Here is a 15,884-nt window from a genome sequence, read left to right as displayed (position 1 = left end):
CTCTCTCCCTCTCTCCCTCTCTCCCTCTCTCCCTCTCTCCCTCTCCCTCCCCCTCCCTCTCTTTCCCATCATGCACACATTTAATAGTAAAGCCATCATTAACAATATAAATTAGAGAATTTGGTGAGACTTCCATGCTGTGATACAGTGTAGTGTTATAGAGTCTAAGGAGCTGGTGAGGAGGTATCTACTTATCAGGGTCTGGGTAGCAGGCATTCTTACTCTATGCTGCACAGAATGGATGAAGTAAGTTACTGTAAGACAGAACGGAACAGCAACAGCAAACCCAGGATAAGGATATGGGAGGAATGGTTATAATTACAAAGAGACGATTCTAAGGTCTTTTGTTTCTTCTAAGTCTGAAGCCTTGAGTTTTAAAGTATGCAGTTCAAATTCAAGATCATGAGTTGCACAGGGTACAGTAAAGGAATGGTGGGATGGATTGGGATGACATGGTCCCTGCTCTCATATGGGAGCAAGAAGACCACTCTAATTGTGTGTGGCCCCTTCCATTGTTAATCCACATCAAAGGACAAGCACAGAAGAAACTTTGCATTTTGCCTGCTTGCCCCAATTCTCCCTGGCAAACTCATTCATGCTGTTGCTGCTGCTGATATTAAATCTGAACCCAGCAATTGTCTAGGAATTCTCCAGGCCTCCAGCACCAGATTGGGCATATGGGACATGCAGCTTTTTGAATGAAGAAACTACTAGATCCTTGGCCTTTCCAGGGTAAAGCAGCCAGTGTTAAACTACTGATCTACTCATACTAAAACCAATTCAATAAATCATACGGATAGATTTAGAACTAGATATAGAACTAGATAAAGAGATAGAGATAGAGGTAAAAGGAGAGAGAGAGAGAGAGAGAGAGAGAGAGAGAGAGAGAGAGAGAGAGAGAGAGAGAGATCATTCTCTCAGTTTCCCCCTCTTTGGAGAACCCTGACTAATGCGCCCACTATTTGACAGACTTTGTTATTACAAAGGCACCTGTATTCAGCAGACTCTTAGAATCTTCCCAAAGGTAAAAGGATGCTGATAGCATTGCTGTTAATTAAATATTAATGTTCTTTACTCTTGTCTACTTGGTTTCATGTTTATGACTGAACTTTTATTATTCAGGCTACTAATACATTTTCCCTACATTCTAGCTTGTATTAAATATATTTACTCATGTTTTCCACATTCTCTCCTAAAAAACTTCATTTTTTAAAGACGTTCATGATGTTATATTGGTCATATATACTATGAATCATCAGACTCAGTATGTATATTGAAATGTATATTTTCTTAGCTTTATTTTCTTTTTAAAATTGTATAGGCTGAGACAGTCTTTGTTCATCTTCAATATTTATTCTGTGGATTTTGTAAAAATTCAAATCCATGATTTTACCTTTTCCTTTGGTTAGAAACATCACACACCTGCCCAACTCCCCCTAGTTTTATTGACAAAAATAGTCATTTCTTTCTCTATTTTGGCAATTTTGTATTATTAGATCCACATATGCCTCAATATTTCCTTTTCAGGACAAAACATTTTTTTTTTTTTATTAGAATGGCTCAAGACCAGAGCATTTATTTTATTTTATTTTATTTTATTTTATTTTATTTTATTATTTTTATTTATTTTATTTGACCAGAGCACTTATAATGTAAATGTTTCTGAGAATATAAAATAAGAAGAATTTTCAATGCTGGTAGAAAAACAAAATGGAATAGGAACCTTGAAAGACAATTTATCAGCTCCTAATAACACTAAACATATTCCTCTTTCACAGTCTAGTACTATACTCCTTGATATTTGCCCAGTAGAGTTCAAAACTTAGGTTCACAAAGATAATTGCTCTGACTGTTTACAACAGCTGCTTTCCTAATTATTAAACTTTAGAAGCAATGAAAATTTCCTTCAGTAAGTGAGTAAATAGATAAAGTGTGATATACTCAGACACTAGAAAAGAATGTGCTATGAAGTCATGAAAAATAATGCACAATTATGAAGCACAAACTCAGTCAAAAAGACTATCCCATAATGCCCAAATTCATGACATGCTTGAAATGGCAAAACTAGAGATATTAAAGTGAGCAATATTTCCTAGGAGTTATGGGAAAGGGATGAATAGGCAAAGAATAGAAGAAACATGGCTGGTGGATACTTATATGGGGCACTTGTCCAGACCTGCAGAACAGAAGGCACTAAGCATGAGCCTTTAAGTAAGATACTGGCAGTAATGAAGTATTCATACAAGTTGATTACCTAGACAAAATTCACTGGTCTGGTGGGGTTTGTGTATAACACAGGAATGTGTTGTGTAACTTTTATGGCTCCTCTATTTTAGTGTATACCCCAAACTGCTTCAAAACAGTGAAAATAACCCCTGTATGTAAAAGTTTAGGTAGTGAGAAAACTCACATTAAGTATTCGTGTGTGTCTATGTGTGTGTGTGTGTGTGTGTGTGTGTGTGTGTGTGTGTGTGTGTGTGTATAAATGCCAAATAAACACCTCTAAGGTGAGACTGATGATCAGTTTGCTGTTATGAAAAAAATAACTATCCAATAGCCTTTAAAATGACACCTGTCAATAATTCTTGTGAGGTCATTTATGGAAAGAAAAAATAAAATATATAGTCAGGGTAATATTCAGATGCAATGATTTTTTTCTTATTGAAATAACACCTTCATGTTACTCTAAACAAAACATTTTTTCATTATTGATCTTAGCCTTGTTATACTAACTTGGTGATGCTAAGTAATGTTTACAGATAACTGAGAGGGGAGTCCCTGACTCCCTTTGTTATCCCTGTTCAGCTTTTCCTCCTGAGTTCTCTCTACTCTCCAGGTTATCCCTGTCCTAAAGGCGTCTCTTTTTTTGTGTGTGTGGTCCAACCTTAAGGTACATTGAGCTGGTGGAGAAGTTTTGAAGGCGTCTGAGCGAGGGAGATTTTCTAGAACAATGCCATGTCTACTTCATTTAATAATATTTGGATTACTTTGTTACTAAATTCCAATTTTTCTCATCTTCCCTCCTTCTTTAGTCTTCTTCATTTCTTCTCCTCTTTTCTCTCCTCCTCTGATCTAGGATTCTAGAAGTCTGTGTTGGGTGGATCATCCATTATTAGGCCCCTGAGAGACTTCAGTTACCAGAGTTCTCTTATCACTGTGTTTCAGTGTGTGGCTGACATAGAAAAGAGACATTGTAACATGGTTGTTTGGGATTGCATGTTAACACATCCTAACTTAGCTTAAATATGATCAATGAAGGAAAGAATCAAATGATCAATAGAAGGGACAACAGGTTTTGCAGAATTAGCATTCTAGAAACTATTTTTAAGTCTTATTATGTGGTAATAGTTTTTATGTTCTTGAATATCCTTTGCATATTTACTCAATTTAAGCAAAAACTCCTCAAAAATACTGAATTGTTAGAAAGTTAATAAAATTTATTCTTAGCCAAAGAGCATCTTCTTTTGTATTGATTGCTTTTCTTGCCTGGAGCTAGAATCTATAGGAGGAGATGATCAGAGGGAAGCTACATTAGAGCACAAACAATATTCCTTTCAATTATTTATCAACTTGTGAATTGGGTGAACAATATTCTTGAACAAATACAGATTTAATATCTGTATATGAATGGAATTCTCAAGTTCAGGTAATAAGCGATAGGGTAAGACTCTGGAGGGACAGAATCAATTTATTCAGAATGGTTTTGGTGCTTGCAATTGGTTGATTAAGAAATGCATTTTAACGTTATGAACGGAGATTAAAGTAAAACTAAGGTTTAACCAAACATGCAAAGTGTAAACAGAATGTCATAGGTAGGGTGGCAAGACTACTAGGGGACACTAGCAAAAGAGTGACTTGAGAGAGAAAGGAGGAACCTTCCTGACTTCCTGGGATTCTCTGAAGGTTCTACTCAGTTCTTACTCAAGTTCTGCCCCACCTATTCCCCCTAGAGGAGAAGGTTCTTCTAAAACAGAATTGAAGAGGGAAGGAGCTCCATGGAATTTCTCTGCTTGCTTTTGTAGTGGGTAAGTTAGTGTTGTCGAGTGGGTGAGAAGTCAGAAGCATTGCAGAACCCAAAAAGTAGAGAATTCAGATGAATATATGGAGAATCTGGGAGGGCAGTGAGCCTGAAAATCTTCGAGTACTGAGATGCACAGGTGCAAAAGGCAGAGAACATGATAAGCTGGGTATCCAGATATATGGAATCTGAGAAACTGGTGTTTGATGGAACTTCACATCCTCTTCACCTGCCATCTGCTCTGGGCTTGTTGAGACTATCTCAGAAACTAGTTCTCATGACTCATCCAAGATGGCCTCCTTCTTCTTTCCCTATAATAATGCTGTGCTTAGAATTGTCACATCTAGTCCTTCCCCCAGAACAGAGCATTGTGTCAGGGTTGCAAAACTTGGTTCAACAGCCCTGAAAAGTACTCAGGAGTACACAGTATGAGACTGGCTGTCCTCAGAAACTGGAAAGCCAAATTTTCTTGGTTGATTTCGCTTGGGAAGCTTTAAAAAAAAAAAAAAAACTTGGGAAGCAATAATGGAAAAGTGAGCCACTGTTATGTTCACTGTCCCCAATTAAGTTATTTAAGTCATTCATCTAAAAATTGAAAGCCTATTCCTCCACCTGGAAGATGAGTCTTTTTATTCTTACTCAGATACATACAAACTATGCTGAACCTTTTGTAATCTAGATAACAGGATTAAGAAACTGGACAGAGTCAGCTTCTTCTGTACTGCCTAACTGTGAAACACCCAAAATGACTCCTTGGCTCTCTGCTTCGTTTACAAGGCTTCTGTTTTTCAATGCAACATCTCCATCTCACTTGGTTTTTTAATGGCAATATAGTTTTTAGCTTAAAAAATAAACAATGTCCATTTATTATAAAACCACTTACACAAAAATGGTTTTGCTTTTCCTCATATAGCTAAAAACCTGAAGGTAGATTGCTGCTGCCCTTGATCTCTGGGGTTCTTTAGTTTTCCTCTTTTGGTTCCAGAATGGCTCTTGCAGCTGTACACATTGTACCTGAGCTCAAGGTAGAAAGATAAAGAGAAAGCAAAAAAAACCAGGTCCCTGTCTATTTTTTCAGATAAAGAAAAACCTTTATTTGATACCTTAGAGACTTTCCAACCTGTTTTCTCACACCAAGGCACCATTAATGGTAAAGAAAATTCAGATGAGTTTTCAGGGGAAATGTCAAGGAGTGACTTAAAGCTGACTCTAGGGACAACTGAAAGCTGTTTACAGGTGTTTACAGCTTGTCCCTTCCCAGGTTACTTCTCCAGGCTCATGTCCTGCATTCTTATCAACCCTATTCGTGTGTCCCATGTGTTCACAGAACCAGCATCATTTTTCATCCTCATTGCATATTGTATTGTAAAATTTCTGAGGAAATGTGCATATGAAAGGCTTCATGTGAAACATAGTGAAAAGGACCCTGGGAGAACTCAGAACTCTCCCCAGAATTCTTTGTCAAATGGCCTTCAGCACAGTGCTGAGTCCACGAAGGGATTCTCTCACTCTCTCAGACTCCCAGGCACAGCTCTTCAGAGGGGGGCACAGTCAGAGACAGATGGCAGTCCTGTCTTGAGCACCATTTCCAGAAGCTGACACAGGACAAACACAATATGTACATGTACAACATGTCTTGAGGAGAAGCAAACCATTAGGACAGAGGGAACATTAAAATGTGTCCTTGTTAGGAAATGTTGGAGGAGGGACTATTTAAACAATGCCCTATGGCCCTGTGACACTTATTATTGTGGGCCACATCTGTTGTCTAGCTCCTCCCGTTGTTAGTTCTGTACTAATGTCTCCTTATAGGTCCCTCTGGAGCCTGAGCCATGCTTCCCCTACGTGGTCACTCAGAATTTATGACTTTAAATAAAGCACAGTTTGTGAAAATTACTCATGATATTAATCTTTGTAAAATTTTTACTGAGGTATAATTTATTCAGAGGTCATGCAACCCTCTTAATGTACAGCTCTGTGAGTTTTGATATTTATGCAATTACTGAAATCAAAATATAGAACAATTGTATCGTGCAGCGAGAGTTCTCTGAGCTTTCTTTCAAGGTATTCCCTTCTTTCCTATCCATAGCCATGACAACATTTGGCCTTTTTTGTTATTGAAAATTTGTTGTGTGCAGTCTACAGACTAGTGCCTCCCTCAATCAACACAAAGGAGGCTTCTTCTTGTAGTAGATGAGTATCAACATAGAGACCCACAAATGTGCAGACAGTGAGATACTCAGACTTATATCGGACATTGTCATCAAAACTTCTCTTCCTAAGGCTCAGGGAATCTATGCAGAAGAGGAGGCATAAAGATTATAAGCATCAGAGAAGATGGATGACTCCAAGGAAACAGTGTCTTCCAGACAGAAGACTGAAACACGTATGAATTCACAGTGACTGAGACAGTACTTCTAAGATCTGCACCAGTTCAAGTCCAAAAGAGTCCTAGCATTGAGAAAGGGAAGTAGACATGGGCTGCCACCCCTAATCAAGAAGCTTGTAATTGATACTTGCTGGCAAAGACTAAATCAGTTTTGTCCAATAAAATGCCACTCAGTACATCAACCACACTCCAGAGCAGGCCCACACTCCAGGAAACCTCCCCTCTACAAACCCCAATTCCTGTGGCTTCTTATTCTCCAATCTCACACTCCCAGCGAGTGGCTGAGCATGAAGCTCTCATATCCACATGCATTCTCCCTGGATCTCAGTGTTATCCTGATTAAATGCTCCAAAGTACAGTCTTAACTGTTAACATGTTTTCTTAATAAAACATCAAAGAGTTCTTCTCATTTGGGAGAAAATACCAAATGATTATTAGCACAAGGGACCACATGAGCCAAGCTCTTTCCTCTCTCCTCTACCTGGACCCAGCTTCCTAGGCAGAGCATTGGCTTTCTCTGGACTTATGGACTATATGCTCATGACCCTGCTGAGCACCTTACTTTGCTTTATCTAATTAACAGCATATTCTTTCAAACTGACATCAGAAGTGGCTATCACTTATGTCTGTCTTCCCAGATAGACAGAGCTGCCCAAGGGTCCGGTGTCTGTTTCATCCAGCTGTGCACCTCCAGTACCTAGCATAACACCCAGTTAAACTTATCTGTGATTCTTAACTTAGTAGAGCAAAAGGTCCTCACCAAAATGGAAAGGAAATAACACAGCCCAATTAACTGACTTCTGCAATACTACCCTTTGCCTTAATTTTAGATAAGATATTTATTTAAGGTTTTATATTAAGTTGAGTAATAAGGAGGCATATTTTATCTTTTCATGTGTGTTAGGAAAGAGCTGAGAATCTCTTTTAATAACATGTTCTCAGTTCCTGCATTAGTTTATCTGCCTCTTAGTGCACTAATAACTCCTCTTTGGCTCTCTAGTGCTTGCACAGAGGTCAGTCCAGGAAAGCATCACTTTTTACAGACAGTGAATGCTTTTGCAGTGGTGGGATGCTGATGCTAGTGGACGCTGAGTGACTCTTCACAGAAGAGCAAGGGGTCAACAGAGTCCAGAGTTATATCAGAAGATACAGGAGGGGGGATATACCTGGTACATGTAGTAAAAAAAAAAGTGAGAAGAAGAGCCCAGAGGATGGTCGGGGAGATGTGAAAGGTCAGAAAGACCTGGGGCATATTCTGCATGAATAAGTAAATCTTTGGAGCACAGAGATATGTGGAAAGTATATTTCCCATGCCCACCATGAACAGATTCTTGACCTACATGGGTCACTGTGAAATCCTGAGTCATTTCAGCCTTTAACCAGCAGGAGATGAGGACCATCTTCCCTGGAAGCTGCATAAAAATGTAACTACAGGTTGGCTTGCTTGCCACTGTGGTGAGAGAGAAGAGCATGAGGTATATTAGAGCACTGAGATTCTAGTCTCGCTTTCCTGTTCTGCAGTGGGTACTTTTTCCTGATATCAGCTGGGAATCCTATTTCCCTTTTGATTTTATGATATTCATTTGTCTGGGGGTCCCTTTGTCTTCAACTTCTCTCAGTCTTCACTTTCACATCTGGTTTTTTTTTTAAAAAAAAATGAATGCTGTTTTCATATCTCCAAGAGCCAAGAGGAAGTTTGAATGCTGTAAAAGGACATTGTTTTACAAACTGTAAAATGCCAAGAAAAATATATTCATATGTCAGGTAGGCATCCATATTGCTTAAGTGGGGGAACAAGAATCTGAATTATCTTTTATACTTGTATTATGAGGTCAGGTAATTCTGCTATATGGTAGCCTAGAAAAGTCTCATTTCTTCCTACAGTAGAGACCCATGCACTTTATGAGCAAGATAGAGCTTCTCATCTCAGCCAAGAACCCTCGATGGGATGACCATTAACTAATAACACAATGAAAAGGTAAGAAACAGCATCTTCCCGACATATCTGTATCTTGTTCCAAAATGTTGATAGTTTAATTAAAATTAAAACAAAAAGAAAAAGAGTGACGTATGCTATCACACGCCAGACATTATCTCTGGACACACACTTGGGGCACTGCTGACAAGCAGTGTGGTATGCTCCAGGGTCCCCAGGGTCTCCAAACTTCTTCCATGCGGATAATAGGTCTATAGATAGTATCAGGAAATAGTATAAAGATTATATCCTAATACTATAGTTGCTAAAATTAAACACTGTTTAAGCCACTTGATGCTTTTTAAAAACTTTAAGCATTTCATCCCTTAACTTTCTTGCCAGAGTATCATCTGGTAAAGCTCCAATCAGATGAGAAAACCAAGGCTGGAGGAGGGCTAAATGGACGAGTCACATAGACACTGAGAACATGTGAATTGAGTCTCTGAAAGGTCAGCAACAGGGCCTGTGCTCTCAGATTCTTTGCTCTAGAAACTGAATGGAGGAGAAAATGTGGGAACGTCGCTGGACCTGGTGATGAGGCAGTTACCTCTTCTTGCAGTGAGATGATTGAAACACAGAGAAACTAAATTTCACTAAAATAAAAATACCAACGTGGCCTTCTCATTCATTTGAGTCTGTAGCTGTAGCTAGAAAACTACCACCCACTGAACAAACAGGAAGTTATTTCCAGGATGCTGGGAAGACGCTTTGAAGCATCCATTGATGTGCTTCTTCCCAATACAGCCCATGTACTCATTTCCCTTGGCATATAACCTTGATTATGCCAATACAGAATTGACTAGTACCGAGTACCTGAATATGTCATGAGGAGAATTGTAAGCAGCTTAAAGAGATGTGACTTTTTTTTTTAACCACTGCAAAAGAATATATCTTTAAAGTCCCACCCTAACTGGAAAGCTATTTATAATTGATACTGCCCCCAAAATGGGAAAATCCATTTGCATCAATGAAATGTCACTGGTATAGTGGTTTGAAGGAGAATGGCAATAGGATCATAGATTTGAATACTTGGTCATCAGGCCCTATCTGAAAAGCTTAGGAGTTGTGGCCTTGTTGTAGGAGTTGTGTCACTGGGGATCTGTGGGGCATCCACCAGACAGAAGAACTAATAAGGTTGTAGCAAAAGTTCAGAACCCCAATAAAACTCAAAAAGCAGCAAGTGTTCATACTAGCTCCCAGCCATGGGGCAAGGACACTAAACTCCACTAGAAGAACCATGACAATCAATTATGTAGGGACAACACCTGGGGTCCATCCCCATGCAAATAGAGGATGCCTAACATCTCAGACTGAGCCAATGGGATGATCTACCCCTAGATCCCACCCCACCCTAAAAACGTTGATAGGGTTTCTGTCCACAAGAAATAAAGTGCATGAGAATTTCACTGAAGATCATCTAAGAGTTTTCTCTCCCAAAGCATTCATCCCTGGAACGCAACCTTGCCCAACAAGCGGGATGCCTGCTTAACTGCAGCCACATCCTGCCTGGTGGCTCTGGCTCCGAGCTGCCTGTTGCATTTCACTGCCTGCCACCGACTCTGGGCAGTACCGGCCACAGAAGAGGTCTGAAAGCTCATCTTGTTTTGGCTTCCCCTCAGAGAGCTGTAACACTTTGGCCCTTCTGATCATGCCCAAGCCCTATAAAACCTCTCATTTCTGCCAGCCTGGCTGCCCCTGGTATGCAGACCAGCAAAGATGATTTTTGGGGGTTTCAAAAGCCTGAGTTGCTCCCACTGTCTGTCTGCTGCCTGTGAACCTGGATATCAAAGTCTCAGCTATTTCTCTACCACCTTGTCTGCCTGTATGCCACCATGTTCCTTGTGATGTTTCCCATAATGATGACAATGGACTAAACATCTGAACCTGCAACCAAGCCCCGATTACAGTCTTACTTGTATGAAAGTTGCCATGATTATGGTGTCTCTTCACAGCAATAGAGCACTGACTAAGACAATTGGGCATATCAACCACTCTCCAGGGCAGGCCCAGGAGTAGTTGGCCAACACAAAACTGACTCTGTGCTGTTTTAAAGGAGTGATTTTTGTTTTATTTTACTTTGTTATTCTTTTGTTTTGTTGTTTTTGTTTGCTTTGATTTTCACGTGTGTGTTTGTGTGTGTGTGAGAGAGAGAGACAGAGAGAGAGAGAGAGAGAGAGAGAGAGAGAGAGAGAGGCAGACAGAGAGAGACAGAGAGAAAGAAAGAGAGAGAGGGGAGAGTTATAACAGGAAGTTAAGTGTATAAGGAGGTAGGGAGAGTCTAGAATTTGGGGGGAGAAAATATAATCAAAACATAGTATAAGAAAAAATTAAATAAATAATATAGAATAATTTTCAAAAAATAGGTTTAAAGGCTGAAGGAACTATCACAAAGTGACACAGCCCCTTTTCCAGAGTCAGAGCCAGACAGTGGTCCAGAAAAAGGATAGATGTTCTGGAGGGTCAATGGAATGTTTCCTTTCTTAACACTAATTGCCCTTTTGCCCCGATGCTAGCCTGGTAGGATAAAGCCCCAACCACTCTTATGCTTTCCGTACATAGAAGGAGGCTGTCCATGAACTTAGATAATTTCTTACAGCCAGTCCCTTAGAAAATTCTCCTGGACTGAAATCTCCCCAGTGACTAAGTTTACTCTGCATTAATCAAGATTATGCCTCTTGATATTCAACTTATTAATAATGCAGAAAAATTTGACAGAAGGCAATCTCTTCCTGCACTAGTAAATAGCTGGTCAAATTGTATGCCATCCTTCTGAAGCTATCAACAATGCCTGTGTCTTACAGGAAATGACATTGGACTGACTGCATGCATGACTGAGTCCACCCAGAGTGGAGGGTTGACCCACTGGTGTATTAGGTCTTCATAGAAGAAGCAATTAGGAAGGAACAGAACCTTAATAGACATTTGCCTGAGTAGTGCTAAATAAGACTTCCCCTTATGGACAGCGAGAGTTTTAGACTGGAGAACTCAAGTGGACATACTGAGAAAGACCAATTAGAGAATTTAAATGTACGTGATGGGCTTTAGGGTAGACAATGAGAACACCAGGGCTTATCGGGATGACAATAGGTAAAGTGGGGCTTTCAGAGGAGCAGACAAGTCAGCAGGCAGTATCGAACTGAGAGCTACAGAGGTGGAAAGGCTGGCCCAGGGCAGACAGATAGGGTCTTAGAAGGGAGCTGTCTTGACTCCACAGAGCTTGCAGAATGACAGAAGCTTAAGAGCAGTTTTGACTGCACTGTGTCATTAATTGGGGGCAGGTTCTGTTACAGTTTGCTTTTGTGAGAACAGGGGGGAAAGGTTATGTTTAAAAAACTGCCAGCAGGACAACAGGGCAGAGAGGGTGGGCACACAGAGGGATCAACTGTGTCCTCTCCGAAGGAGGGAGCAATCATTTACATGCAAACAATACTTAGACTAATTGCATATTATTTCCAAGGATTCACTGAAGGAGGCTTGATGGGGGATCACGATTAGGTACTGTTTAACAGTCTTAGTTCACATCCACCCCCCTCCCTTTACCTATGAGTAATAACACTGAGTTTGATTTGCGTTATTTTATAATTTAGCTAATTTAATGATTCAGATATATCTCCCTCCCACTTTCTTTAAATTAGATGTCTCATCACTCACTAAGTTCCAGAAACAATGCTAACAAGCTCACCTGTAAGATGAAAGGATTTTGTGTGAAGGTTTTTGCCTGCGTCTTGTTTTTGGGCAGAACTATGTATGCTGTAATGAGTAAGGTACTTGAAACTGGTGGGTTCTCAAAGCTCAGATAATCTCTCAACACTACAGCATCTCAACCATGGTAGGTAAAGTGGATATAACTTGTGGGGGAGGGGGTACAGCAAGCTGAAACACACTAAGACTGATGCTCACCAAGGCCTTGGTTGAAAAGCTCCAGACGACAACTGCATACCTACACACACAGATATTGGAGAGGTAAGTGGGAGGTAGGCTCACACCTGACTGCCCCTCTGAGTTTGGGGGAGTCTGACATACTTAGGAGAAGGCAGGAGGGTGGGACACTGAGAGCTGAGCTTAAAATGGAGGAGGGGGTTAGAAATGGATGAAATTGAAAGGTTCTAAGCTTGAGTATAAAAAGAACCAGAAAACCAGACACAGGGATGTTATGTCTTCTGCCAACACAGCTTTGTGTCAGAGAAGAACACAAATGATAACACAGTCCTAGAGATATGGCCTAAGAAGGTTGAAACAACCTAAGTCTGTGATTGGGTAGATGGAATTTTTCTAGGATTTATCCTGACACTAAGAAGACCCATTATTGACAGAATCTCAGACATGGGAATCCAAGACTGACTTTAGTCCCATTGACTTTGAAATGGAGTAGGTATTGGGTGAATATGTTCTTTCTTTTTGGCGAGTTCAGTTGGCAGAGACCACAGAGGATGAGGATGGACCGGCAGAATGAATGGCCTCTCACCAGGTTCCTCCACTTCTTCCAAGGAGAAAGGCAATGTTGTGTTGCCCATTTCAATGAAAACTGATGACAGAAGAATGTTATCCATTGTTTATGCCCCAACTGTTTATCATCTGTCTCTAGAAAAATGCTGGGTTGAGGAGACCTTGTGAAACCAAGGGAAGGATCTCAGAGTCTGCAGCACATTCCCTCAACAAATACTACAGCAGAAGTGTGAGACAGCTCCGTGAAGTAACAAGGGGAGATGTGGTTCAAGAACCTGAGGAGCACAAGGTGTGAGAGGTACCTGGAGGAAGCAACCTCTGCTGAACCGGAAAGTACGGGCAGAATTTAGATAAACCCAGACCAAGATGGGAGTCAAGTGCTTATGCCACGAATGTGGGAATAACAAGAGCTGCCCATGGAGTCACCCAGATTGGCTCTTGGCACGAAGTAGAACAAGTGGCTGTTCAGCAACTGCTGTTGGAATTTCCACCACGTGGACTCCTATCAAAGTTTATTTATTTTCTTTCACTCTTCTCTAATTTATATTTCTTTCACTGCTTTTTTTTTTCTGAAGGCAATATGAATTAAAGGGACACATTTAGGGAGTAGTAAATCGGGCACATTTTTGGCATTTCACATTAGAATTATGTGGCAGAAAAGGAAGCCCAGCTAAGAAGGGTTTGAATCACAGGCAGGTTTCTGTATAAATAGTGGAACAGAACTGTTTGTGCTCAAGGCAGCCACAGAATAAAGTTCTACTAAGGTTGAGGCTAGGTTGCCAAGGCCTCTCCCTGCCTCATTTTTGTGTACCTGAAAATTTCTGCTTTAGTTAATAAATAAATTTCTCACAAATGAGGCATAACACAGAACTGCTCCCAGCTCAATGGGCATAATTCCTCTCTGCTTCTCTTTGTGCACTGGCCACTAGCCCGACTTCAGGAATGAAACAGAGGGTGCAATTATCCAGTATCTAGTGACAATGTCATCTTTGGGACAGAGTGTGCTAATAATAGTGGAGAGCCAGGGTGCAGGGATTTGTTTGTGTGTTCAAAGCATTTCCTCAGGTGGAATTTAAGATGGTAAATGAGCCTTCAGCAGAGGGTGGTTATTGCCTGAGCCTCAGAACCATAGCATTATTGTTGATTATTGCATCTTGCGAGGGGGGGGGTGTGCAGTCTCTTCAGTATGCTTGTTGTCATGTTTCATAAACATCAAAGGCAACTTGGCAGTAGTACTTCAGAGCCCAAGGTTCCTGGGCACAGAAAGCCTGCTGAGATCCACTCTGGAGTTCAGACTGGTTTCAGAAAAGGCAGTGTTCAAACACTCGTCAGTGATAATGAAGAGGTGTGCTGAGCAAGTGTGTGTGTGTGTGTGTGTGTGTGTGTGTGTGTGTGTGTGTGTGTGTGTAAGTTAGGTGAGTCTAAGGGACTGGGTCTTCTGAAGTTGGCAGTAATTCACTCTGAGACTTCACACTAAAGGAAAAAACTGTCTGAGTCCCTGGAAAGCTCCCAGCTGAAAGTTTCATTCTAAGAGTTGGGAGCAGGGATTGAATGAGAGAGTAGAGAGTGGATACCACATGAATCATAAATTTAACTGCAAAGCCAAACCATTTCGAGAATATCAGAAAATTATCAACAATACCAGCAAAACACAGCAGTGCCTAGGGTTTATCTGGAAGAACTCTCCTTTGGACACCAAGGTCAGGCTGAAGACCGTGACTTAGGGGGATGACCTACACGAGGCACGTTAGGCAGGCAGGCAATGAAATGGCCCCACCATCTAGGGTTTTCATGTACAAAGCAGCAAGCTCATATTTTCTAGACACCTGATTTGTTCTGGTCCACTAGTTCTTTCTAGAAAACATGGGACAATAATAGCTTAACGAGAGAGTTACGGTGCTTTGACATTGCAGGGATGAAACTCACCAAATTTAGATTAATTTTATTTATTCAAGGCAGCAACCTGGGCAACTACAGTCAACAACTCGACAAAGAATGCATTTCTGACTAATGTTCATTGAGAAGGTACAGAAAAAACAGAAGGGTCCTCCCTGCCTTCTACCCTGTCTTGGTGTCAGCACTATGAATGGGGCTTTCCAATCCTCTGATGTTTCAAAAAACAAAACCCAAATGAAACAAAAAACTCACAACAAATCAATGATCATGCATTGAGGAAAAATGTGTAGTGGAACACTTGCTATTTTTGCTAGAAACAGACTCTTCGCGTACTACTCCAGGGTTAACTATAGTGCTCTCTGCAAGTGGAATGGAGAGTGAAATATCGAATTGGTAAGTGCTACTGACAAGTTGCAAATTTACACAGAAACAGCAAAAACATCTTACATCTGCATTCTTAAAAAAACCACAGTAACTGAGCTTTGAAAACTATGAAGTCTGATTATTTCAACTTACCAGGTTCGGTTTTCCCCCTCCTTAGTTAACAAGGAGAAAGAGAGAGAGAGAGAGAGAGAGAGAGAGAGAGAGAGAGAGAGAGAGAGAGAGAGAGAGAGAGAGAGAGAGAAAGGAAAAGGAAAGAATAAGGCTCTCACAGCACTCTCCTGTCCCACCTGTCCCGGCCTCTAAAGCCTGGGCACTTACCTTAAAGGAGGAGTAGAAGGAGCCCCACTCCTCAGCCACCAGTGCTTCAGTGAAAGTCACGATTTCAGTGCAAGCTACTGGGGAAGAATCTAGCATCGGCACAGTCTGGTTGGCATGAAAGCTGCCCTCTGTGAGGTTGGCTGACATGGCTCAGGCAGGGTCAGTTCTCACTGTCTCTGCACCTGCAGCTGGATGAGAGAGTTTAGTTAGCCGGGGCAGCAGCTAACAGCTGATCAACTGCTCAGTGCCTCTTCTGCCTCTCAAGGCTTCTGGCTACTGCTCACCAGAACGCAGGCAGGCACAGAGCCCTCCCTGAGCCCACCTCAGTGAAGAGTTCTGCCTGACGACAAGGAAGATCCACGTGCTGCTCTCTCCTCCGCAGTTATGATCCTGCAGCCAGCCCAGCCCTCACCATCCCACAGACCTGCCCAGTGTGGCCTCATCCTGTGGGGACACCC

General features: G+C 41.2%; 1 protein-coding gene across 2 annotated transcripts in view; it reads right to left on the bottom strand.

The window, feature by feature from the left end:
* Window positions 1-15,617, bottom strand: part of Npsr1 (neuropeptide S receptor 1) — a 213,529-nt gene extending 197,912 nt beyond the window's left edge. For both annotated transcript variants that reach the window (XM_021207550.1, XM_021207551.1), the window contains exon 1: window positions 15,427-15,617. In XM_021207550.1, coding sequence (XP_021063209.1) covers window positions 15,427-15,573 — 147 coding nt within the window. In that variant the 5' untranslated portion in view covers window positions 15,574-15,617. The remainder of the gene's footprint in view (window positions 1-15,426) is intronic.
* Window positions 15,618-15,884: the final 267 nt, after the last annotated feature.

The sequence above is a fragment of the Mus pahari genome, chromosome 10, assembly GCF_900095145.1.
Source record: "Mus pahari chromosome 10, PAHARI_EIJ_v1.1, whole genome shotgun sequence".
In the NCBI taxonomy this organism is placed as follows: Eukaryota; Metazoa; Chordata; class Mammalia; order Rodentia; family Muridae; genus Mus; species Mus pahari.
The sequence above is the reverse complement of the archived record's forward strand: the minus strand, read 5'-3'. Positions and strand labels throughout refer to the sequence as shown.